Genomic DNA, 27564 nt, shown 5'->3' on the forward strand with positions numbered 1-27564 from the left:
CAAGTCAGAGCTCCTTATTAGTACAGTGTCACCATTCTGTATTGGGCAATAAAGTCAGTTTCTCATAGCCCCTCAGTTTAATTGGGCCCATCCTGAGCCTCATCTATGCCTGGCTGACGTTGATAAAACAGGCAAAGACATTTTTTGCACCTGGTTTATCACTAGTACAGATGTAGAACTGAGTGGAAATTGCACATTCTGATAGTTTGTATTCAGACTTGTTGGGCTTATTGAGAGTGGTGCGAATTGTGGATCATAGATACCTGGTGGCCAGAATCGTCTGTTCTTGCTACTCTCCCCAGACCATAATCTGGTCATTATGGTATAATGAGCTTGGAATGAGGAATGACATGTGAACCTGCTTTTACCCATCATCATGCCCTTTTCTGCTGCTGTTTACCACCTGTTTCAAGCCTAGCATACAGCCATGTTGGAAAATGTAGCAGCATCACTCTCCAGTCACACAGCACACATATAACCCAGTCTGGAGAGAGGAAGGGGGCACAATACAACTGGCCAACTTTTCATTTACTGCAACAAGCACTATCCGCCTGCCCACTTCAGAGGCTGCAGTGTTATTACATTAGGAGAAGATATCCACACCAATGTTCCCTCTAGTTCATTTTCTCTATGTGCAGCAGTGTAAGGTCTCTGTGCGCTGCAGCCAAGGTAATGTGCGCTAGGAACCAGACCACGTGTGTGGGTGCAGCGACAAATATCAGTGCAAAAATCACTCCAAACTTTTGCCTAAAAAGTGTATTTCCACACATTCAGCGCCACGTGATGGGTCTTCAGGCAGGTTTGCAATTTAGATACACACACCATGACATGAATTGGTTATACACTTAAGTACACTTCAGCTTTAGAAGAGCACAGGACTCCAACGGTAGTACCATTATACGATTTTACTAAAGATTCTCAACTGGAGCACTGTTCATAGTGTGGGGAAATGTTGGGAGCCTATGCAAGATCGCATACCTAGGTATACATGCAGGGGGCACATGTTATGTCCCCCTCTGTGAATACATCCCCAGTTCCTGCAGGGCATGGACTTCACAGTCCATGCCCTGCAGGAATTCCCTTAGGCGTTCCCATTGCGATGCCTTTTTTATAGACACCTCCGTGGGACAGCCTGCCAGTGACGAAAAAAGTAAAAATCTGGCAGGCGGTGCTCACACAGGTTTGGTGGTGTGTGAGCGGGGCGGTCCCGCACCGCCAAGCTCATAATAAGGCCCTAAGTCAGCATGGTAAACATAGCATTTGTAGCAAGACCAGCAAACCTGCCAGAATCAACAACTAACAGTAGTTCTTGGGTAGCAGACATAGCAGCAGGAACACAGAAGGCATTGCAGCAGCAGTAGGATGTACACTTGTGCAGGAGAGGGCAAAAAGACATCAGGCATCTGCCAACAGAGGCTCTGCATGGAAAGGGTGATTGGAAGCCGGTTAATGCACCAGGTGCTGAGGAATATTACATAAGCATGGTTTGTTTATATTGCCATCATACAATCTACTGACATTTCTTATAAGTAACAGTCATACCATTGATCACATTCACATACCTTCTGATTAAACCAGTGGCATTTAGGTTAGTTCCCAAAATTATACATATATATTAATATAGTGCGAAGTTAGCTGGAGAGCTAGTTATCTGTACCCTCAAAGGCAAAACCTTAACATGTCAAATTTGTTTGAGCAACTCTAAATCCAGCAAAACCGTGGGTTTCTTGAATTGGTCACTCATGTTTTTCACCCATAATGCACGTGGAGGATAACTAGTACCTTCAATACCTTTTGCTAACAGGGCATGGCTGCGGGAAGATTGTGTAAGTATTCATGTTAATCACTGCACCAGTCATGCGCTGCAATTGACATGAATACTTTCTCAGAGACACACAATCTGCCCTGAACAGGGCCTGCTTTAGAGCTGGTGGCACCCAGCACAACAATGTTTGTTGGCAACCCCCAATGGCTACCTCCGCCAAGGATTCCCTCACTACCACCCTTTAACAGTTCCCCTCAAAGTCTCCATTACCGCTTTTCCTGAGATGCATTTGATTCATTTTATAGCGCCACTCGTACTAGTCTATGGTGTCAGAGCACTTTACATTGCACACACATTAAACAAAGACAATCAATCATTTGTATTTAAATCAGTGTATAAGAAATGTTACATAAGACAGAGGACAGCAAGGTGTAAGAGTGACATTTCATCCATACTGGTAGGCAGTATAGTTCAAGAGTGCTTGGTCTGGGGAAGCACAAACTCAGAATTTAAAATTTAACATCATGGTAGAGGGTTCTCTTTAATAAGAAGTGCTTTGTACCCAAGTGAACCCTTTTTGCAACATTGGGATAATGAATGGCTGGGGAACAATCATGACGCTCTAATTTATACCTTGCAGTATGCATGAGGTTCTTTGATGACAGCTAATAGTTTACTGTTCTATATTAGGATTTTAACTTATAAACTGCAATTAACAAAATGACCTCTCTGACAAAAGTAGTAACCTGCTAACCTATTTTCATTCTATGCACTTTGTGATCTGCATGGAACACGTTCTTTGCAGCTGGCATAGTAACCCTCTGCGCTAACCTAAAACTTCCACTAGAGTACACTCTGAGAGTTAGCTTGACATATTTATTATTGCATGAAAATTGCTGGAGGCAAGGAACATCGCAGCAGGTGCTTTTAAAACAATATTATACCTGCAAACACAGCGCTGCCACCTGAAGGCAACACCTGGTGCAGTGGCACCGGTCGCACCGCCCTAGAGCCAGCCCTGGCCACACAGCCGAGCCATATTAACCAAAGAAATGCAGCAAGTCTACCATGGACATCTTAAGGATTTTGGGGGTCCTGGGCCAAACCTATTTTGGGGGCCTCTGTTCCGGACAGGTTTGAATTTATGATTCACTTTCAGCTCTGTCATACCCTCTTAGGCCAGGTCACTGACAGTATACAGACGCAATTGTCTAAATTCTAAATGTGTTTACATCTGATGTTCAGGGATAGTGATGTGTGTTATCAATATTGTAACACATCAGCAGTTCACTAATATTACTGCAAGTAATATCTGACACACTCCAATTTCTCATATGTTTGGTCCTATTGCGATCTAAAAGAAATCTTTTTATAGATGTTGCATGAAAAATAAACACATCCATTCTCTGCAAAATGTCTATATTAGACTCTCATACCACACCCACTTTAAAAACAAGCATTTGCAATGCAATCTGTCTCGCCTTTGGGACCTTATATGTATTCAGCTATGCAGCACATTAGCCTGGGATCTACTGTTCTTTTACATGGAGGGAAAGTAAGCACCAAACTGCTTGACATGCCAGGTATGGGAACACATGGAGAGAAATATTGCCTTTCAGCTGGGAATGGTATAGTCCAAAGCTCTGTTTTTTTAATATGAAATCAGGGCCTTCGGTGGTCATATCACTGAAAACACAAGATTTGAAAAAAAAATGATTGTCTACGGATGCTTGTAGAAGACAATTTTTATGGACTAGAATCTAGAGAATGCTAAAGTGATTCTGGTATTTTACTGACCTCTGCTGGTCGTTTTCTAACAAGAAAGTTAAATAGAGGCAGTTGCCAGAAATTTTTTAAAAAGTAAGTCCCTCAGCAGAAAGCAATTCTTGTATTTTACTGACCTCTGCTGGGCGTTTTCAATCAAGACAGTTAAATACAGGCAGTTCAACGGGAAAAAAAAGTCCCTAAGCGGAAGCAGACAAGTCCTATGGCTAATCTCCAGAGCCCACAAAGTACATACACATATAAGTATATACTAAAGTATATACAAGAGGTCTTGAATGCTCGACCTGAAAATGAGTGCATGTTCCACGCCTTGCTGTTCAACTGGGTCAGGTGGCCTGTCATTATTGACTAAACACAGAGAGGATAGCCCAGATACAGTGGAAGAGAACACAATGACTTCTTGGCCCCTGAATATGGCTCAAGGGAGTATTCTTGGTTTCGATGGCGCATCTCTTTCACACAAAACACTTTTTGCAGGTGTAGAGTAAGGGACATCCAAGTAATGGAACCACAGATATGACATTCCTCCCTGATGCTTCTGGTACAGAACAAAAGCTCAACTAAAATTGTAGGCTTATAATAGTTATACATTAGTAATAACTTGCATTTTTATACAAAGCTGCATGTTTTGGGGATATTGAATGCGTTATTTCTAAGCAGCGTGTTCAACCGCTGTTACTGCGACCAATGTTAATATTACTCAATTCAGCCCACCAGAAGTAAGGAGGTCCGAACTGGCCTCGAGAGTTGAACTTTCGACTTGCAGAGCACAGGCGTGCACTTAACTCACTGAGCCATCGCTCTGGAGCGCAGGAGATGCTGCAGCACACCCAGCAAACCTCGAAGGAATACGCATGGAGAATGAACAATAGCCACGCCTGGGAGGCCTTTCTGTGTCCTGTGGCGCTTAACCTGTGCAGAAGTGTACTGGCAAACGCCAGGCGACGTCAGACGCTTTCCTCCTCACTCTTTTAATGTGCAAGTCTGGATGGAGGGTTCTTTTCTATGGCTGCAAAGAGAGAACAGTGCAAACATTTTGTAACATACATGGAAACATCTCTACTTGCTTTACACACTTGATATTAAAATTATTTCATAATATATTAGGCAAAAGAGAAATCCAAAATCATCACATTTTCTTTTCATTCAAACATGGGATGGAGTGAAGTTATCAAAAGTGTCTACAGAAACTAAACCCTATTTTAATTAGGGGGATGCGTAAAATGCTACTGCTGCTCTTATTAACATTTCTCTATTGAAAACATGTATATTCGCTGAATTTAAAACATAGAATTGCAAAAGCCATCCATCACTGTGTGTACCTGCAAGCACAGGGTACTTGATATATAATTCTATGCATCTTTATTTTCACTCGTTTAATTTGTCACGCAATCCGCAGATGCGCCGTGAAGGGATTGGTGCACACAGTTCCACGCGAGTGCATCATTAGCTTGGCTGTAAACCCACGCGTGTGATGCAGCTTTACCACATCAGTAACTTTGCAAAGCTGCTCCACAGCATGCGGAGACCATGCCCCGTTAACGCTGGAATACTGCTGATGTTAAATGCCCTTGTAACGTGGTGGCAAATCACGCAGTGATCGCGTGACTGCTTGCCATGCCTCGTTTTCACACGAAACCCCCACAGATCAGAAACCACAGCAAAGAAAAAGGGCTATTTACACAAATCATCTTTACCACTAGTTTTAGTGCAGAGTAGAAATGAGCACCACAATATTTCTAATATCTTTGGGATCACGGATGTTCCACATTATTTTTATGTATCACACCTTACATTGTTTTTATCTATAGTATTTGTCTTCCCAGTGAGATGTTGTGTGGTCTGTGCAGCAGGCAGATAATCCACTGAGCTACCCTATCCATACTTGGTACTGAACTGCTGGTTCATACTTGGCTCAGGCCCTTATATCCTATCCTTAGATGACCTGAGCCTTTTTTATGGGAAGTGTGTGAATAAATTAAGTGTTTGCCAAATGCTGCCCAGAAGTAGGTGCCATAAAAAATGAAAGAATTTGGTGCCTCTTTCCAGATATTTGGTGATGGCAAAGGGAAGGAATACCTCTTAAAAGCACACTCCTTATGGAATAGCAGTGTCACCCCGCACGAGTTAGGTGACTGCAAACTACCAATTTTTTTAAGCATGAATTGAAAACTGATTGTACAATCTACACTATGTTATTAACTAATTATTAAAAATGTATAACCAGTCACTTTGGCGAGAGTGAAACTCGGTCGGTAGGTGGCACGCTGGGATAAGCTCACCTTCCCAGTACAGGGCTCTGCAACAGCCGACACCTTCAACTCGACCATTGCAGATACCAACCCTGTGTCAGCTGCAGTGGAGGCCATTATGTGATGGTGGTGCTCATTATGTCTAGACACTTCAAGACCTCTACATGGTGCTAGCTCTGCATGTGTGATGGATGATGATTCCATATTGCTGTGTCTCAGCAGGACACTATGGGGCCGATTTACAGAACTAATCTGAGACAAAATCCTAAACGTAATACTTTTGGTATTCACAGACGGCATTTAGTAGTAGTAAAGTTAGGATTTTGTCTTAAGTTTGATTTAAGTTTGACTTAAGACAGATTTAAGACAGACTTAAGACAAACTTAAGACAGACTTAAGACAAACTTAAGACAAACTTAGGACAGACTTAAGACAGACTTAAGACAGACCTAAGACAGATTTAAGACAAAATCCTAACTTTACATCTACTAAATGCCTTCTGTGAATACCAAAAGTAGTAAGTTTAGGATTTTGTCTCAGATTACTTCTGTGAATCAGGCCCAACGTTTCCAGCCCTAGACTTTGTAGACCAAATCACTGGATCACGTGAGGTGTATTCACTTGATTTCAATGGAATCAGCTTAATTTATGCCTCAGGCAGCTCTAATTTGTGAGAAGGAGGATCTGGAAATATGGTGTTTCGGCTGATCTCTGAGTTCCAGTTAGAGGGCATGAAATGGCTTTGGTCACAAAACCCTGCTTGGATAACACTCACCTTGGATGTTTTGTATACTAAGCCTTTTACCAATATTCCATGAGGCACAGTTTGATCATTAGTGATAGTATCAACAGGAATTATTCTATTGAATGACAGCAGTATAGGAAATAATTATCTCTATTGGCACACTGTAGCGGAGATATGAATATTTATCTGCCACAATAAGCCTTCATGAGATTTCTAATTGACAAAAGAGCAGGATTTTTGATAGACATTACTTCTTGCACTGTATTTGTGGTAACCATTGCTTCTTCCCTTGTATGTTTCAGCATGAGCCAATTTCTGAAACTAAACAAATAGGACAAAATGTTTGTAGTGGACAAATTTCAAGTGGTTTCTTGAGGTTGCTATCACCTGTAGACGGACAGGCTAGGATAGTGAGGCATGAGAGTTGGTTCACCTCTACCAACAGAATAATGCAAATATTTTCCAACACACTCAGTTGCAAGGGCCAGTAACATCCCACCTCCTAATTTGTGTCCTGTAACGTCTTTGCTGCGAGGACCTTACTACGTTTTAGCCGTACATTTGTGAAAATTAATCTCAAATTACAGGAATTTACGCCCACACTAATTTGGTGCCTTGTGAAAATCGTTCCTGCACCCCCACAAATAAAGCCAAGCACCACAATTTGGTTGGTTTCCATTATATTACCACAAACATTACCTGCAGCACGCACAAATGTATGCAGTATCCCATGCCTTCATAGCTTCCAAGCTTTCCGGTTCCATGCGCAATGTGCCGCTCCAGTCCAGTTTTTTCTTCGTTTTTGTATGCTGGGACTTGCAGTCCTATTTTTTAAAGGCATAAACAGGCCTACAAGTACCAGAATTAAAAAACAAACTGGACTGGAGCAGCACATTATACATGGACCTGGGAAACTTTGCAAGCCTGTACAATGCAAATCATCTGCACATAGTGTGTCTTTGCAAGTTTAACACTGATGTGCACAATGTGGGTCACTTTTTTTAGCGATCTGATTCACATATGAAGTCCACTTTTATTTTGTTGCCAGGTCTATTCTCTGTCCCAGTCTGACCCTATGATATGGCATAAAGCAGTATGAAAGATCCACGTTAATTCACAGCGAAGCATAAAAATAGTCACGCAAACTATTATCTGGGTTACCTAAAAAAAAAAACAGAAAAGCTACTTCATCTTCTACAAGGAAACCACTTTGACTTTCCTATCATTCAACATCTTTACAACAACACTGCCTCATGACCAGCATCTTTAACCCTCTGGCCCAGAGACAAAGACCACACACAACATTTGTCCCATGCACAGGGATCAGCCGCTCTTCGCGCGGGCACACGCTCAGCCCCCTGACAATTGCCTGACAAGATCTGCAGCTCGGTGCTCAGGAGGCTGTTTAGTTAACCGTCAGAATGGATTCTGTATAAACCTCCGGGGATTACGTGACCCACTTGAGGCAGCATTTACGAAAGACAATGACACGAGCCAATTGAAAACATGGGCGGAGAGTGGGCGGAGCTTCCACTCCATACTCCATGCCTAGCAGAGTGAGCAGCGCATGCGCGCAGCCTTAGGCTCGACCTAATAAATTAAGGGATAACGGAATTCAAAACAATCTGTTTAGTAATTATTCAAGGTCATCAGGGTATGACTATCAGGGGGCTCCCCTGAAAGGCTGGAGCCCTGGGCCAGGGCCCACTTTGGCCATGCCTTAAAATGTCTCTGAAGTCTACCAACACAACGTGTGCTTTCAGGTGATTCTGAAAGCACACGTCGTGCTTGTAGACTTGCTGCATTTCTTTTGTTAATAGAGCGCGGCACACACTCTGCCCCGCTCTATAAACAAATGAAATGCAGCAAATCTACAAGCACGATGTGTGCTTTCAGAATCACCTGAAGGTACACGTCGTGCTGTAGACTGGCTACCTTCCATATGTTAATAGGGCGTGGCTGCGGGGCAGATTGTGTGCCTTTGTGAAAGTATTCATTGTTTTTGCAGCACATGACGGCCGCTGCGATTAGCATGATTACTTTAAAAAAGGCACACAATCTGCCCCGCAGCTGCACCCTTTTAAACAAAAGGGAGCTACTTGCTGATGTACTTCGCTCGTGTTCTCCTACTGCATAAGGAAGTGACCGTTTTTTGCGCCGCACGTATTTTAAAAGCGGTGGTGCGACCGGTCCTCCCAGACGTGCTGCGTATGCACGCTTCACACATAACACTGTACGCTCGGGGTGACATAGGTGTGTGCACACGCACCCTACAGGGAACAGTGATCTACACTGCATAATGCCCTACTGTAGTTTCCCTGTTGCGTCTGGTACACATGCCATGATACTCTATTGTTATTTTTTAAGGACTGACCAATGCTGCAGTTTTCGGATCCTGCAGTGCCACATCAGGAATTTCTTGGTGAGATAGACAGTAGCAGGGTTTGTTTCATCTAGCGCAGTCTCCAATGACAATGCACTTCCATTGAAGTTAATGTGGCAATAAGGGAACTGGCTCGTGGGGGGCCAGGGCATTCAGTGGTTTTTGGGCTCGAGTTGTCACAACTGGAGTTTTTTTTTATCTCTGATGTCCTGGAACCTCCTTATTGTTGAACACTCTTTTAGCCTCAGGGTAGAGAGGCAGAAATGTGCAAAGTTAACTCAGAGGTGGTGTGGGTTAGAAACACAGAACTCTTCAAAGCACTCAATAATACTTCTAAAAAGGAAAGGTGCAATAAACCACACCAAACTAAATAGTCAACATTACATTACATATGTACACAACAAAAACAAGACACCAATAACTCATAGGTAAAATCCTTTTCTATGGTGTTCACCATGGAGTTCACAAGATTCACAAGATTACAATGAAAAAATGAAAAACCCCTTCCTGTTGTATTTGTTACTGAGGTACACCATGCAAAGCCACTTCCTTGTGCGTTTGACTTGGGGTCTATGTTAAAAATATCTCTGTCAGTTATGAGCAATGTGGCTACTTCATAGATGGGCTAACACAACTGCTCACAAATCAAATGTTCGTAGAGAAGATGATCAACCAAAAGGAGTGGAAGCTCTGGGGGCGCATTACTATTGGACTCCAACTGAGAACCAAAAACACCCCTTTAGCACTTGACCCTCAAGGTAAGGTTTACTCAGGGTATATATGGGTTTCAAACCCATGCCAGTTCCCTAAGCCCACAACACCGCTTAATAAATCAATGTCCAATCAGTGTTTTTAATTATAAAAAGAAAATGCACTTTAATAAGCCAATATAACTATTAAACATAAAATAAAAAATGCATACAATGGAGCCCTCCTGAAGTAGCGTTCTGAGTAAGACGGTATTTCAGAGTTAAGCAATCAGAGATCCTTTCTATAGTATTTACAATGGCGGTCACAATGGCAAAGTCTTTTTTATCGCATTTGTCAAAGTTCACAATGTAACACCTTAACCTATTGTATTTGATAGAGAGAGTACAATGAAAAACCTCTTCCTCTGTAGCTATATTTTTTAACAATGTCTGCATCAGATATGAGCAATGGAACTACTTCATAGGTGCACTAAAACATCTGCAGCCAATCGGTGCTCATAAAGAAATTAATAAAGAGTCAGAGCAAAATCCCCTGTGCCTCTATTTCTTTTTAACTTTTTTTTAGGTCTCGCGTAGACAGCGCTTGCGCTGTCGCAAGACCTATAGTAAATACAATATCGAGGGTAATTTCTCCTGCTGCTTGCCATTGGTTAACACTAGCATTGCTGTTGTTATCTTGCTTACTGTTCGCTGGCGATCCCATACGCCACTTCCGTTTTGGGAGGAAGCAGCACCGACCAACTACAGTTTCCCTACACTGCGAGTGTTTATATCTTATTTTGGGGACTACTTTTTTTGAGGTCGAGCATCACACACACACACATGCATACATAATCAGCACGGCGCCCTTTCACGAGCGCCGCGCTGTTAATGGTCTCATTATTTCCTCCACTCTCACTCCCCTCTCCCCCTCCTGCTCGTCAGTGACCAGGCTCCAGCTTGTGTAAACAGCAGGCACCTATCTTTATGCGTTGCTCACCACAAATGCAACGTTACGCTTTAACTTACAATGTTTGAAATGTGCTGTATGTCGACGTTTTTTTATTTAATTTACAAGTGTGACACGCATACATACATTATCAGCGTTGCGCCCTTTTACGAGTGCCGCGCTGTTAATGGTTTGTTGTCTCTTTCCTTGCTCCTCCACCCCCTGCTCTCTGCTCTCACTCCCCCTCCCTCCTCGTCAGTCATCACCGGGCTACAGCGTGTGTGAATAGCAGGCAGCTATCTTTATGCGTGGCTCACCACAAATGCAATGTTGTGCTTTAAACAGTGCCACACTGTGTTGGATTTAACTTAGCAGCCACACACCTTTCTTTTGTGCTGCGTGGCTCGCCTAAATCAACTTTTGAAAATATTTTTTTTCAAAAGCGGAAAAATGCCAGCTTTAACATTGGCGCCCGTGTTCCCATTTTCATATGTTCGGTGTGTTGCCGCTTTTCCTACGTGGGCTGTTGTGTGCCCTGGACGTAGGTAGCGCCAATATCCCTGGAGCCCCTCCAAACATGCCGTACAGAGGCAGAAGGTTTGCTCACTTAGCTGCTGCACACTTTGAGAGTTTCACACCACTGCTCCCTTTTCACAGCGTGGGCTGCAGCGCTGCTAGCTCACACGGAGTGGCACCCGAGAGCCCGCCTATCTTGCCAATGCCTCCCACAGGATTCTCGCTCCGCAACAGCGGTCATTGATCGTGAGTGCAACTGATGGGCTTATGGTTGGCGCACAGCACAGTAAACACCCCTTTTGTGAAGCCTCATTCGAGTTCACAACGGCGCTCGTATTAAGCACTACATGTGTTGTAACAGGTTTCTTTAGGGATAGCTTCCTTAGCTGCCGGTGAGCACAGTTCTGCAATGGCTCTTACTGTTTCATTAACTTTATAAAATGTGCCCACGAGTCAAATGTTCTTGGCTTCCTGTCTGCTATCTGCATGCAAATGCCAGAAGAGCTATGTCATCTTTGTAGGAAAGGTGCTTTTTTTTCAGATGTGGAAGAAATGGCTTTCTTTGTCTCTATTGATTATAATAAATAAACGAACCGCACTTGCATAATAGGCTTAAACCTGGTCCTAGTTTAGTGGCCCAGAGCTTTTTTTGAAAACAGTTAATGTTTATAAAGAACGAAACTCATATTCTTTTATGAAACAGTAAAAATTCAAGCTCTCTTCCTGTTCTTTGATTTTGCTAAATATGACCCATGTTGACTTTCAAGCTGTGAAAGGGAGTCTGGAGAAGTGCAGAATAGATAAATGTTGTTGTGAAATGCCAAAATAAAGCGCCACTGTGAACTATTTGTACAACGTTTTTGTACTATAATTTCTTTGACGTTTTGTTGTTTTTAGCGTACGCCTAGTGTTTGTTTACCCATCTTTAAAATCGAGCCACAGTAGCGAATAACTTACTTCACTGATGTGCTTAGGTACCAGTAATTTGATACTTTTACACACACACTAAAATTACATTTGCGAATGATGAATGTGTAAGAGCTTGTGATGCTTTTTAAAGTGTCAGTTTATGAAACACTTTCGTTTATATGCTACATACAATTTCCATCTGGATTGCAAAACCGAACAAACCCAATGGCTCATAGACCATGTCACCTGTGAGACGCCAGTCAGTGTTGACTTTTAGTCAGAAGTCTTGCTTTAGATAACATTTGATTATGTTTCCCTCATTCTTTTTGTTTGCTTTTTGGTGCATGCAGATCTGCATATCAGTGGGTAAGCACATAAATGAAAGGAATTGTCATTTACAATGCCAATAACTCAAACTCTTGCAAATGCGAGACCTATTGCATTGCAAATGCTTGTTTTTATTATATGAGCTTCGATGAACAGCTAAAGCTGTTGCTAGCCAGACCTCGAAATCCACTGATTAGTCTGGGCCTTTGCCTGGTTCTTCCATTATACTTGAAACAAGCTACCACTGTATGCAATGTGCATATTCACTATGTACAGTGGTATATCAGAGAATGACTTTAAGTAGTAACTTTAATTTGTTTTTCAATTCGGTCTCTTCTTTTTAGGCCATGAGCTGGAATCAAGCCTCCCACTTCAGATGATGCTTTACTTCAATGCATTCTATTTTCCTTTCTGGTGGGTTTCAGTCATCACAATGCTGGAGCTTAAGGTAAGCAAGAAAAAAACCTATGTCATTCTTACAATGCTTTGTGTGTGGCAGGTCACCTCTCTAAAGAAATGGTTAAATATTTAACCAAGATGATTATAACTCGTTTTTTATGCAGCGCTTGCACCATAGATTTTCCATTTCATAGCACTATGAATGACAAGTATAATTGACTTTGTCAATTACACTGATTATCAAACCAGGATTCAAACCCTTGACATGCAGACTGTACATGTAGGCATCCTAACCAAATGAGTATGGTACATTTGAATTATGATTGCTAGTGTTAATGTCTAAGCAAACTAATATAAAATAGTTCTACAATTCAAAGCAAACATTTCGATTTCATCCTGGATTTTGAAGTAGGCGTTTCTTTTATTTTTTTGTTTTTTCTCAATTGAAGGTATGCAAATGTAAAAGTGCAGAAAAAGATACACTGAAAATAAATTAAATAAGTTTACACATTTACTTGCTTCTTAATCCTTGATTCAAACAAACGTAGCACACATACAAGTAGGAAATATTTTAACGTTACTGGAAGCATAGTATTTTGCCCTGGAAGTCGTGCTTAATTTGTAAAAGAATGAGTGCTGGTGCAATTAAATGTTACCTCTCTGAATACCAAGGCTGAGTAGTCTTAAATCCACTGTATACCCTTTAATACACTACCAGACACTCCATATCCCTTTATCCTATTCTTGCAGGCCTCTGCTGTATCCCCTTATGAAGTTTTTTGCATCTTTCTCTTCCCTCGTCTTTCTCATTTGTATGCTTTTCCCTGTCTTGTCTCAGTAAATGTCTAAGGGTCACCAAAAATGAGTTCCGGTGGCCCCCACCGCAACCACCAGATCCAATTAAGTACTGAATGGAAGTGTACATTCCAAGTACAAAACGTATGCTAGAATTGCACTATGGTGCAAAGGTCTGTGCCTGGCGCTCTGTAGCCTGATTGTGCACCGGCACTAGGGAGAGTGGAGGAAAGAGTGGGCCATATCTCTGTAGATATGGTGCTGTCCTGCTTTCTCCTCAAGCAACACAGTGCAGTATTTTTGGCTGCTGCTCTGCGTTGTGTGAGAATTTAGCAAATAGACCCCATCATATTTAATCAAAAGGTCCAAGTCAACCAACCTTGACTTGACTTGAGGACACTGACTTGCTCAAAATGAATTGGATTTCCTGTACGGTGAGAACAAGTTCTAATTCCCATCTGAATTTGTTCTTTAGGAAATTGATGATTTGTTTCATTCCTCTAAAGTTGAATAAGTTCTGTCACAGGTTATCCCTGACTTGTGCACTTTGTTTGAATATTACCACTGGAGAGTGATAGCACATATTTATGGTATGTGTCCGCTTCAGATACTTTGACTTGATATTTTTTGCATTATAACAAAAACAGTTTTGGTCTCAATTACCTCTTTATCCTAAAGTTAGCTTTTTTGGTTTAACAGAATATGAAACTTTGCTGAATACTTATAGTAAAACAATGTTTTATTACATTAGCTAATGCTCGATAAATCTTGGCCAATCTGGCAGACGGTTTGGGAGTTCCCAGTGGCAATGTCTTTACTAAGTTCACTGAACTGGAGATTTGGAAAATAGGATACTTATTACCTTTTTTTGTCAGATTTTCTGTTTGAGCAATTAAAAATTAAGTCTTGTCTTGTCATAATTATCATAAATGTTTTTCCTGTTAGGTATCCCTTTTCTTGAATTATGTATGTTGGTTATTTAGTTATAAGCGGCAAATATAAAATGCACTTCTATTCATGTCATTATTCATTGTAACATGATAGATCTGTGGAAATGTACCCAAAAGTGAGCACACTGGTGCAGGGTCACCCTCTCGTCCACGGGTCCAAAGACTAACAAAAGAGAGATTGGCACTGGAGCTGAAGTAAAACAACAAGTTTATTAATCACTCATGAGCGGGACCACGTCCACACAACACTCTCAAGTGCTGTAGGAGGAGGTACACTGAACTCACACACCATAGTCCATATATACAGTTTTGTTGCAATGTTAGCATATGGACAGAAATGGAAACAACAAGTTTAAACACAGAAATAGCTATCGGCAACCAAGGGCAGATGGATGACCACTTGGTCAGCAAATAGGGAGGGGGAGCAGGAATGCGTTTGGCAGCAGTAAATGATCAATAGATAGCCTCTAAGACCAGGTGCACCGGCAGCTACAAACCCCCCAGCATGTACATTGCTGAGCCATGTCGAAAGAGGTCAACTAAAGTTGGTGACACAAGCAGAGTGAAAAGGCAAACAGCAGAGGACGAAAGAATTACGAAGGAAAGGAAATGGACACCACAGCCAAAATGGCTGTCGCTTATGCTAAGTAAAATATTACACGTTTCCACAGACAACCCTTTTAGCATAAGCTAAGACATTTTCTTGTCCCTTCTAAGGGGTATGATATACATCGTGAATATCAATGAACATCATTTCACAGATTTCTCGTTCCATTGCTAAACGGGCATTTGCATTTTGGACATTAGTTTTAGATGGTACACAAGAGGGAACAAAGCATTGGCCCACATTGTATACATAAACAACAAGAGAAGAAAATTTCAATAATTACGAATAAGGCCGACAATACTTTCAGACCCCATACAGAAAATAAGTTCCGGAACCATCCAGTCCAAGTCCATGTTCCTGGGTCTTGATGTATCTCAGTGGCTATTTGATGCAGTTTGGAAATGGCATCATCCAAGAGCCATCGCTGTTTGTTCTTTTGATTGGTTCAAGGAAATATCATTAAACAATTTTTGATCTTTATGATAAGATGCAGGTGCTAATAACACAGGGGGAAGCAAAAATGACACACAGCATATTCCAGACCATCCAATTGGTAGATGGTAGTAACCTTTACTTCCACAAATGAAACAAGTGGTATGTCAGGATAGAAAACTGCTATTGTTCGTTACAGTGGTATTCAATACAGTAGTAAAGTCACTTTTTCCCACAGCGATACTGCCAAAACTGCTCACACAAAGATTTGCTTGGGCTCTAGTAACAGCGATAACAGGAGGCCCGTTACCCTTGGCTGTTCGAGTATTGGGGAAAACGTAGCTTGCGGAGGAATTTTCTTTGCGATACTCTTCCATTTCCCATCTAGTTCCATTGGCTTGTGGGAGGCCTTCATCATCGGGGTAACACACCTTATTCAATTGTGCATTAAGTCCCCCTACATCAGCTGTAGTAATATTATTGATTTCAGAGGCCCACAAAAGTCCAAACCAGGCTCTACAAGAGCCATTATGTGAAAATGGCAGGGGAACTGAGAGACGTTCCTCCCTTCTTTTGATGGGCAGGCATCATTTCACATATCCAGCAGTTGGTAGTATTCCTAGCATTATGATGCAACATTTGTATGAAAGTGTTATTGAGATATGACATTTGATGTTTCTTTTCATGATAGGGAAGACTGAAGTAATAATGTTCCGTGGGGACAGGCGTAGTAGCAGGCAGTAAGTTTTGAGCGGGAGTTGCTTCCTCCACAACCCACATTATCGTAGCAATGATGACAGCAGCCAACGCCAATCCAGCGATAACCATTGTGCAGCCGCTACAGATCTTTGCAGTTCTTGATTTCTTCTCCTCAGGCATGTTCATCTCGTCGACAAACATCAAAATAGATGATGCCCTAAGGTCCTGGGCAGGCATTGGTTTCTTCACTAATGTTGAGACGAATAGTCACTAAAAGGCTACCCCCCTTTGTAGTCAGTCTGTAACCACCCAAGACAGTGGCTCAAACAATCTCTTTCTGCGATGAAGTGTCTCTCTTCCTGGATCAAAGTAGGTATCTAGATGCGCTGGGAATCGTATGGTTCGGGAAGACTTCCTCAGGCCCTACAGGTGACGCAGCTCGTCCTCTCTCGGTGACCAAAATGTCGCGGTGATCTGTCAGCACAGCAGGGCTCATGAAGGTATGCAGAATCTTTCAGCAGTAGCTGGTGTGGACCCAGAAGATCATGACCATCACCTTGTGACCTGTCTGGAAGAGCTTCCCGCATCTGCTGATAAATAGAAGACAAGCTGTCAGTTAACTGTGACAAATAGTCACTCATCAACATGTCTGGGGTACCTAATACTGGTGCAGAACAAAGGGCTTGACGTAACTGTTGGAAGGCGCTCTGACATTCAGTAGTCCATGGGAGGGGCATCGGAGTGTCTTTGGTCAAAAGGGCTAAAAAAAGGTCTGACTATATGTGAAAAACAGGGGATCCACGGCCTACAAAAGGAAGGAAGGCCAATCAGTGCACGGATATCTTTTTGAGTACGGGGTACAGGAGTGTTTAGAAAGGTCTAAATGCGATCTGGTGTGGGTGCACGTCCCTCCTTACACAGGAGGTGACCTAAATAGGTAACCTGCTGTCTACAATATTGCAATTTCTTTAGCAAGACTTTGTGATTATGAGAGGCAAGAAAGGATAACAATAACAGTGTTCCTTCTTCACACTGCTCAGGGGTATCTGCAGCTAACAAGATGATTCGACGTACTGGATAAGGGCCACCCCTTTTGGTACAGGAAAGGAATCAAGCTGTCTTTTTAATGCCTGACTATAAATGCTAGGACTCTCTGTATAGCCCTGTGGATCTCTACAGAAACGGAAGAATCTATTTTTCAATGTGAATCCAAACAGATAACGGCTTTCAGGATGAATAAGTATTGAAAAGAACGCGTTTTTCAAGTCAATGATCGAAAATGTGGTGGCAATGGAGGGACCATAGTGAGGAGGGTTGTGATATCAGAAACTACCGGATATTGGGGCACTACAATTTTATTAATCTCCCGCAAATCAATAATGAATCTGTAAATTTTAGTATCAGGTTCTTTTTTCAAAATAGCAAGGATAGGGCTATCGCAAGTATTATAGGGGCTTCTTCCACTACCCCTACTTTGATCAAATCCTTTTTCACCTTCTCGGGATATTTTGTATTGTGGCAAACGAGGCAGTGTGACACCTTCCCTTACTTGAATATGCGCAGGTGGAATAACCATTTGACCCACGTCAGTATCTGATGTGGCCCACAGAGTACAAGGTAGGGACACCAGAGCGGCATCCTCATTGATAAGACAGGTCCTCTAAACCATTGGATAATTGTCATTCAAAATAACACACACACCTTCCGGAGAACAACGTATTTTATCACGAAAATGTAAGCATATCGATACCTACAATGTTGTCCGGCGTGTTAGGGGAAAGCAAAAATGGACATGCTGCAGTGAATTTGTCAAGTCTTAATTCAAGTGGCTGCGATAGTGGGCTAGGTGTAGGTATTCCATTGAATCCTATTGATGTTATCATTGTGCCAGACAGGGGAGCCCTAGGAACCAATCTTTTAGACAGAGCACTACTGGTAGCCCCTGTATCAACCAGAAACTGATCAGTAGATCCTTAGACATTTTTGTCAACATAAGGACCCATTCAATTCTACTGGCACCTCAACCGGTCTTTTACCCCATCCTAGGCATCCCTATGCATGATTGGAATCTGCAAGTGCATCTGAAAAATAATCAGATATTTGGTATTGATTTCATCTATCAAAGGTAATAGAATAATTGGTCCTTGTTCAACTACCTCAAACCTGGGACGAGCTCTTACACCTCCACTGTTTCCTGAATTCCCTGGGCGTCTTCTCATACTACCCCTTCCCCGCTGGTACTGCTGACCTCGCAAAAGTGGACACTCAGAACGCCAATGCCCAGTCTCTTTACAATAGGCACTCTGATCAGGAGACAGATTTGCCCGAGAAAGAGGGAGTGCTCCGGGTGTATACATTGCACGTCCACCTCTTCCACCTCCCCTAAATGGTGGACAATATATTGAGCCATCATAACTTTTGTCTTTCATTCTTTCACCTTCTTATCCTCCCTGCCTTTCCCTTCCTGTTCCTGTCACTCATAATTTTGGGCCATGGTCAAAATGGAAACTGGGGAAGACGTGGTCCAAGAACTATCACTAGCCTTTAAGCGACCAGCTATTTCCGGTAACATATTAGTGACAAATTTGTCGACAAACAAACACTTACCTGTATCATTTTCCAATGACTGGCCACTAAAATCATGGAATGTCTCCTCAAATCTAGAAAAGAAATCAGAAACTGACTCATCTTTCTTCTGTTTACAAGATGCTAACGTAGTCCAATCAATGTTCTTGGGCGGTATGAGAGTCTTCAACTTAGGCACAATAGCTTAAGGAAGATCTAATATCTCCTTCTGAGGTTTCTGCGCAGGCTCCCTGTCCCCATCTATTTCTTCTAAATGTTCCCAGGTATCACCAAATGCCACATTGTCATCCATTTTACGTATTGTTCTCCACATATCAGGGTGCAAAATAAGCCAGAAGAACACATCAATATCTGGCAAGGTCATAGTGCTGGAGCTGATGGGTCCTTCCACCTCCTCATAGAAGGCGGCGACATTTTTCCGGGGGTCAGGCAAAGCAGCCTTAAGGGCCATAACATCTGGTCTACTCCAAGGAGTGTAAACCCAATTATATATAAAATATCCCTTTGCATCAGCCAAAGTTTTATCTTTATTTGTTCCCGTACCCTTCGGGGGAACATACAGGGGTGCAATTTCACGCATTGATTTCATAGCAACTTCACTACTACTGGGTTCATTCGTATCCACCAAAGCATCTGCTTTCTCTATCTGGGATTGAACTGTTTCTACAACTTTATTTTTTCTAACTAATTCTTGCTCCTTTCGTAGATGCAATGTTTCATCTCATAATTTAACGACTCGTCTAATCATATTAGGTAGGTTCAAAAAAAGGAAAGTCCCATATACTAACTGTTTATAATCAGCACTTAGATCATCTGGCTCTGTTTCATTAGAAATATGCTGCCAACCATATATTACCTCCCAAGAGAATTTTTCTACAAAATAAAATTGGTCTATATCTCTCCACTGTCGAACCTTAGCTATGAGGATCGATGCAGTGGTATTCTGACAAACTTCCTCTTTAGCAGCAGTTTTTAATGTATCTTTTTCTGCTCTAGTTAAAGTAGAGCGAGTCTGTCGCCCAACTTGCTTGTCTTTATCTTTATCCTCTCAAGAAGAAAGCTCCTCATCAGAAGCCTCATCCTCAGGGGCACTTGAAGCGGGGAATTTATACGGGGGTGAGGTTTGTTCTAATAGGATGCAATCATCCTGAGGCATATTAAGTAGTGGCTAGATAGGGCACCTAATAGGATACTGGCCATTTATCGCTAATCGACGTTCTCTATCTTCCTTTTCTATTCTTTCCTTAATTTCTTTGTCTTTTAATTCCACCCCTTTCTGATGTCATCTTTCGCTGGTCTTTCTCTGCTATAGCTTCCGCTCTCTTTGCTCTTTCTCGCACTTCTTTATCCCACATACGTACACAATCAAACATATCCTGTCTACTCTTTCCTTTAAATAAACACTGTTGGTCATACTGAACTTTCTTAAAATCGAATGACCCATTCACTGGCCATTGTAAAGCAGACTCTTTCTTTGTGTATTTGTTCCACAATGAACCGTACATTATGGGACGAATACCATATTTCATATACATCTCTCTATTTGGCGTCCCTTCTGGAGGTGCTGGCTGACTTTGTTCTAAAGCATTCTTGGTACCACAAGAGCAGCAACACCACTTACGGAGTGTGCTGAGAACAGGCATGTACAAGTATATTTAAAATATTGCTATTCCAAACAAATATTCCAAAGGGAGAAAAATATCCACATTACCTGCCTTCAGTCTTTCAAAGAATGAATATCAAAACCAAACCAAGCAAATCAAGAGTGCCGCTTCAGTGACCTTACCAAACAGAAGTCTCCAACTCCCACCTGCCGATCTCTTGTCGACCTAATGGTCACTGCAGAATACGCCAAAGAAAGCCCCAGTCGAGACCGGCCACCACCTGGAGGGTCAAATCGGGAAAACCGGAAAAGTCACGTCGGACTGCAAAGACAAGGGTCTCCTCATGCAGGGTGCATCCTCAGTAATATTTCGATCCTCCATCGATACCACTCCTTCGGACGGCCGCGTCTCCGATTGGAAGGGAAGAGAGTAGAGGTTGTGAGTGCTCAGCTCAACCTGCTCGTGTGGAGCCTTGCTGTGGTTCATCTTCAGTTTGGTTGTCCATGCACTGTCGGATGACACGTTGATTTCACACAACTGCAGATACAGCAGGCACGGTAGAGCTTTGTGTGCATCTAATGGTGCAGACACCTTGGTACATTCTCGACCTATTCATTGCTAATCTAATTGCTTGACATCATGAAGGCAGTGCACTCATATAAGAATGCTGATGACGTCCTAATGATCGTAGATAATGACCAGTCCTGCCAGCTCGTTCTCTTCCAGTTGTAGGTATGTCCTTACGAATGCTCTTCACCAACGCCTGTAACACTTGGCCTTGCCCAGCACAGGGAATATGTTAAGTTCTTGCTTTGGGCCCTAGAGTTTATGATTATCAAGTAAAGATGGCATACCAAGTCATTTACTTCTGATATGCTCCAGTCCCTGATGACTCCAGCTTGCCATAGTTGTGTGGGTGTGTGCAGCCTGAAACAACAAGCAACTCTTGCAAAATAAGGTGTAAATAAAAAAGCACAGACCATTCACATTTCACATTCAGACAAGTAGGTCCAAGTGTACTGGAGGTGCTTTCAACAGGAAACATGAATTTTAGGCAGTCTAGCAAGACTGATTTCAAGTCTACTAGTGATGCACATTCTTTGAAGCTTTTGGCAAAGTTTTTGCAATCCTTGCTTATCTTACTTGTTAGCAAGTTGGAAAAATACCCCAATCGCCGGTACGGGTTAGAGTATGCTTCATTGAACGTTGATTGGCGGTTACCTAACTCTTTTAATTGTATTAGGAATTTAGTTATTTATTACTCCGCTGTTCAGAATTATACTTACTGGTGCCACCCTCTAAGTGAAAAGGTGATATTAAAAATTGCTGGGAAAACTGAATTGAAAGTTTTGTAATAAATATTGCTCCCTCTTTGCAAAATAACCTACACTGAAATGGGCTGTGGTGCTGATACAGTATGCTTTAAGTCAAGTTGCAAATTATCCATTACCGGCGTATTTAAATTTTTATAAAGTGTGAAGTGCACTCTTGTGGCTACCGGAGCGTTGTACATAAAACATAAAACCGTTGTACTTTTCATAGCGCGCTGATTAAAAGCGTGCCCTCATAAAGCTAAAGTTATGGCTTCCATTTGTCCTTCAAGTAATCAATATCTTCGAGCCCTGCATACATATCATAAGTCTCGTTACTGGAGTCTGACTCTGGAGGAACGCTTCGGAGGGGTGTCTTTTCAGCTGTTGTCTGAGCCTAAGTTTCGGAAATCTCAGACTCTCTGGAGAGTAAATAATGTCTCCATTTAAGTGAAATGGTCCAGAAGGTCTGCTTCAAAGTCTACACCTTTTTGAATTTATCTTCTAGCAGCAGAATAACATTGACTATTTTTATTTACAGTGCAATAATGATAATCCTATTTTGTTTTCAGTGTGCTTCTCAATTTAGGCAGGACTTTAAAGGGATATAAAACTTTCTTTTACATGTTTTACGGTCTACTTCTCATTGCTACTTCTAATTATTTTATTCCAACTTGACTTCATGTGTTAGGTCATTTAAATGTATTAATATTATTTTAATTTCTCAAATTTGCTTGAAAATGAGCCATTTGTCCACTCTTTTTTCAAACTTTTCCCGGGGGGGGGAGGAGAACCCCCCCTAATCCCCTGTAGGTTGTTCGGGCTCTCTCGCCACAGTACAGTACGCCAATTATTTTACGCCTCACCACTTTCAAATGTAACCAGCCACCACTGTGCCAGGGGGTCTATAAACCCTGTTTCAGGGCCATGTTATGGACAGTTCAGAAAACATTTAAAGCTAAGCTTATAGATGTTGACATTATGAGTGTCGAAGATACCGTGGAGCCAACAAATTCTAGAAGGACTACATCACTGTCATAAGTTGATATGTGTGAAATAGAATCTGAGTTTGCATAGTTGATTTGAAATGTCAACTCATTGATTGAATTCTGACTATTTACTTGGTCAGCAAATTTTTCAGAATTTTGAGAAATGTCTACTCTGATCATTGTGACTTAATCTGCCTGAGCATGAGGCCTATTTTTTAATCTTTCTCTATTCAAGAGGCAGAGGCTAAATTAGTTGACCTGGAAGACCTCAACCTTTTTGATAGTGGTTTTATTAATCAAAATTAATCTTACAACTCTTTACGAAAAAAAGTATCTGTATTGCGAGTATTGAGCAATTGTGTTGTATAAAGGCAGGCTTATAACTATCAACTTGATTGATTATTGATGGGTTGTAGGTGACACTGTTCCTTGGTGTGAGAGCACAGCCCACCTCCACTAGACTGTCTTGCAACCAATGTCCTCATTGCTCACAGCCATCAGCTCCCAAGGTGGATGCGTGGGTTACAGCCAAAAGAGCAGAGCAGAGCAGAGAGCCAGTGGCTTGCTTCTGCACATCTTTTACAGCCAAGGACGCATGAGCACTGATGGTTCTGGTAAATAAATGACCAAGGAGGTGGGAACAAACCAAGTTCTGCTCTTGCAGTTCTGCTCTAAAGAAGCCCTAGAAAGGCTGCAAATCCCAGATGGTCCAATGCAGTACGTTTTTCTCCACAGTACTGCTGTGCCAGCTTGATGTTTCCGTCCTCCAAGGAACAGACTAGGGGACTGACCATCTGCTTTTGGCCTCTAGTACACCTTAGGGGAGAGATAAAAAAAATATATGGTGCCACAGTTAGTTCACAGTGGCAATGAAAAACACTTTGCCACATTGAAGCACTGGTGAGACACCTAGTTCTGAACACCTTTAATTAAAGATGCCTTGTGCGGTTTATGAGCAGACTTCCCCACTTAGGGCTCGATTACGAGTTTTGACGTGCGGGACAGGCGGTACTCCTCTGCCGGGCCCCCGTACCGCTGAGAATCACGGTCACCCGCCTGCCAGATTACAAATTATTTGTAGTCTGGGGGTGGCGGCGTTGTGGTGTTCACAGGGCGGTGCCTCTTTCAGAGTCCGCGTGACTTTGAAAAAGTCACCACAGTGGGAATGCCTCACATGGTTCCTGAACGCCATGGACTATAAATGTCCATGACATGGAGAAACCTTTGTCCATGCACACAGGGGGGCACATGTTATGTCCCCCTGTGTGCATGTAGAAGTGGAGGAGGCACAGGGAACCCTGTAGGGTTCACTTTGTTTCCTTTCCGCTAGGGGTGACCTGGAGGAGGAACCTCTATGTCACCGCTGGCAGAGAGGAAACTCGTAATATGCTTGGCGGGACTGCAGAGATCCCGCAAAGCATATTGTTCCATCCTGACTGCTGCGTCACCTCACATTGGCGGTCCCAGGGTGGTCTGTCCGCCAAACTTGTAATGGGGTGGTCTGACCACCGGTGCGGCAGTCGCTGGACCGTCACTACTGCATCACCTTGAGTCTGGTGGTCCATGGACCGCCAGACTCGTAATCAGGCCCTTAGTATTTCCTGGGATCCAATTCAACCATACTGATAAGGTCGTTGGTGGAGGCAACGGCAGTCATCCACAATTCGCCGTGATGAGGGCATCTAGTTACATTGCTGACTCACTAACTCGGGCAGGACCATGGAATACCATTGGCAATCCCATTTGCTTACATGAAAGACATTGGCCGCACTAGCTGGCCACACATCAGTCCAGCCCAGAGGTAAAGAAACATGGAGTCAACTGTATCAGCAAGTCAACAGCATCAGCATCTCCCAGTAATCACTGCGCCTTTCACTAGTATGTCAGTGGGTGGGAACCTGCTGAGCGTAGGCGCACAGCCGAACAAAAGCACCTAGAATTCCCTAAAGTAGGTGTTTATTTTAGTTTATAAGAACATTTCCTATTCACAAACGTTCCACATGCTAGAGAACTTGCTGTGCTACGTTTTTTATCCATGGTGACAACACTATGCCACATCTCCTATTCTGCTCATACGGCCAGTTTTCCAGCATACAATACTCTGTACTTTTTACAAAATGTACTAACAGTATAATGATCTAAACAAGCATTGGCGAAATGAATAGGTCTCAACTCTTGGCTTTGAAGCAGTGAGTTTAGAGAGATCGAAAGCAACACATAGACACAATTCGGAAACAGGAAAAAGAGAGAAGCCAAGCCAGAGGGCACGTGTACAAGGCTAAGTGCACAGAGACATATATCAGCAACAAGGGTTAGAAGGAAATATTAGGTGAGGCTAAAGAGATAGAAGAATGTATTTCGAAAGATAAAAGTCTAAAAGGTAGGGAGGGACTGACCAAAGACACTGGGTAGGACGAGAGAGTAGACGTGGGTGCGATACAAAAAAAAGAGATGGATACACAGTAAATCTACTGTGGAACGTGCGTGGGTAAGGCGCCAGACAGAAGATGCTGTGTGTGGGAAGTAGTGGGCAGTGAGAGACAAATCAAAGATATAGAAGTGTAGAGAAGAGAAGAGAATCATGGCAGCGTAAAGAACAGCCTGGGGGGAGAACATCGGGAGAGCCAATCACCAACAACCAAACACCGACATTTGAGGTCATGAAGTGCGGAATATGAGCATTGTGACCCTATTTGCTCTTTCCTGTTTTCGTGCTTGCAACAATGCAGGCTAGTCAGTCTAAAACAAGACAAAGTAACGTGTGTGTTTTTGCCCTGGGAAGGAGCAATCCTAAAAGAAACCATTGTTGGACTAATATCTTTGAAATTCTCCTTGGAAGAGTGGCGGATGCACTCGTAAACCGCAATGATATGCTTCATGTTTGATTTCATAGTGATAAATCTACCCTGAACGTGTCCTTCTATCATGCAGTTACTTATATTTGCTCAAAAAGACGTCACAAGATTGACACATTTTTATGAATCGTGTCTTTATTAAAAGTATTGTAACATTTTGTAAATAAGTAGTCAAGGCTACACTTAACATTACTTCCACCACGTGAGATAAACCTTCCAGCACAACCAGGCGGATTCGAGGCTAAATCTGAATCCAAAACAAAGCCCAGAGCAGAGCAGAGCAGAACGTACTGCGCTTCGCCCCTTCTTCAATGGACATGGTGAGCACAGTCTGCTCTCAGTTGGGCGGTGCTGGCACGGCTGCTTTATTTCTGGATGTGTTTGCCTTGAAAATGTCTTGGTTACTTCTTTTGCACCGGACAAGGGCCCTTCTTCTCTGGCCCAATCTTGAGCATATGGATTGAGACCTATTTTCTTGCGCCCAAGGAGCAGGACAATGTGGTGAAATGCTGCTGCCCCTTCTTCTATTGCATTTTGGGCACTGCAGTAGATTGTTCACTCGCAGGACTATGAGGTTACACACTGTTTGATACTGATTCTGATCATCTTTGTCTTTGAGGTGTCTGTAGAAAGCGAGTGAGGCAGTGGACATGCCTCGTGCTCGCCTTCTCTACTTGGCCAGCACTTGAAATCTTGATGTCATGGATGGGGAGATACGAGAACTGACTATCTAAGACAGCTATTCCACTAAACTGCAGTGGCCGACTCCTTGAGACCCTTGCCTTGACTCAATGAATATATTTGACATGGCACAGGGTATTGAACTAGCATCTTCCCAGGTGGGCATGATGGCGGAATCCATTGGCAATGATGTCTGCATGAGGGCTGTATGTTGATTTACCAAGTGGTATTGAGGTTCTTGGGTGCCCCGGAGGATGTAGCTCCTATGCACCTTCTGACTGTATTACAGCTGCGGCTTCTCCGCTTTGGTGGGGGAGCTTCACCACAGTGCTCTGTGAGCAGTTCAGAAAGGAAAAATAAAATGATAATAATGTAACATTATCATTTTATTCTTCCGCCGTGGCTGAGCTGGTTAGGAGCAGGGCTGTCACACAGGAACAGGGGAGGAGTGGTGGGCACCTCTTATGTGCGCATGGTGGTTTGGTAGGCCGTCTTGGGCCAGCCAAACAGTCATGCGCACTTGCATGTTCTCCAGTGGCTGTATTGCACAGCCTGGGTGGAGAACATGCACAGCCTCCCAGTCCCTCTCTGAGCACCGAACCACGTTACTCAGACCAATCACAACTCTGCTGTAACGCAGCTTCAGATTGGCTAGGGGAGTCTGGGAGCCTGTGTGCTTCCTGGTTCCTGCTCCTGGAGTCCATCAAAGAGTCGAAAAGGACCGAGAGGCGGCAGCAGGCTTTCAGGTAAGTGTTTTTTTTAACTCTACCCCCTTCCACCCACCTCCGTTAAGCGTCCGCCAGCCCTGAATGCCAAGATAAGCGCTTTTGGCGAGGAGTTGCTTTCCCTGCTGGCTTTTTTTTACAGGCCTGGAGCCAGCTTTTAAAGGCCCCATCTCCATAAACAAATTGCCCAACTAAGGTTTTAATTGACCTCGGAGTGGTAAGTGATTTTCTGCCACTGACCCATCCAAAGGGTGTGCAGGTAACTTCCAGACAAGAATGTAGAGAGCTGCACGATGTCATATGCAGGTAAAGAAGTATAGGCCTTCTGGATCTCCACCCTTTAACATGTTGAAATAGCAGACTAACGATAACCAAAATGCACTTTGATGGTAGGAGGCATGGGAGTTAAAACATTTACCGATACAGGAGCATCAGCAAATGCAATGGTAAAAACTCTCGAATTAAAGGCTAAAACATTTACCCCCGCCCCTCCCCACCATCCTCCCACTATCACTCCACCTCTCCAAATGAAAAGATAAATGCGTTTGGCAGTGGGTGTCTGCATCCCCTGCTGTGTATTTTTTTTTGTTTACCGCAATGGTGTCATTTAGA

The 27564-nt window shown here is 42.8% G+C and overlaps 1 protein-coding gene across 1 annotated transcript in view; it reads left to right on the forward strand.

Annotated features, from left to right (window-relative positions):
- Positions 1-27564, forward strand: part of LOC146784192 (transmembrane protein 17B-like) — a 351918-nt gene that overhangs the window by 22591 nt on the left and 301763 nt on the right. The window contains exon 2 of the mRNA XM_085632822.1: positions 12665-12768. Coding sequence (XP_085488948.1) covers positions 12665-12768 — 104 coding nt within the window. The remainder of the gene's footprint in view (positions 1-12664; positions 12769-27564) is intronic.

The sequence above is a fragment of the Triturus cristatus genome, chromosome 11 (genome assembly GCF_964204655.1).
Source record: "Triturus cristatus chromosome 11, aTriCri1.1, whole genome shotgun sequence".
NCBI classification, from domain to species: domain Eukaryota; kingdom Metazoa; phylum Chordata; class Amphibia; order Caudata; family Salamandridae; genus Triturus; species Triturus cristatus.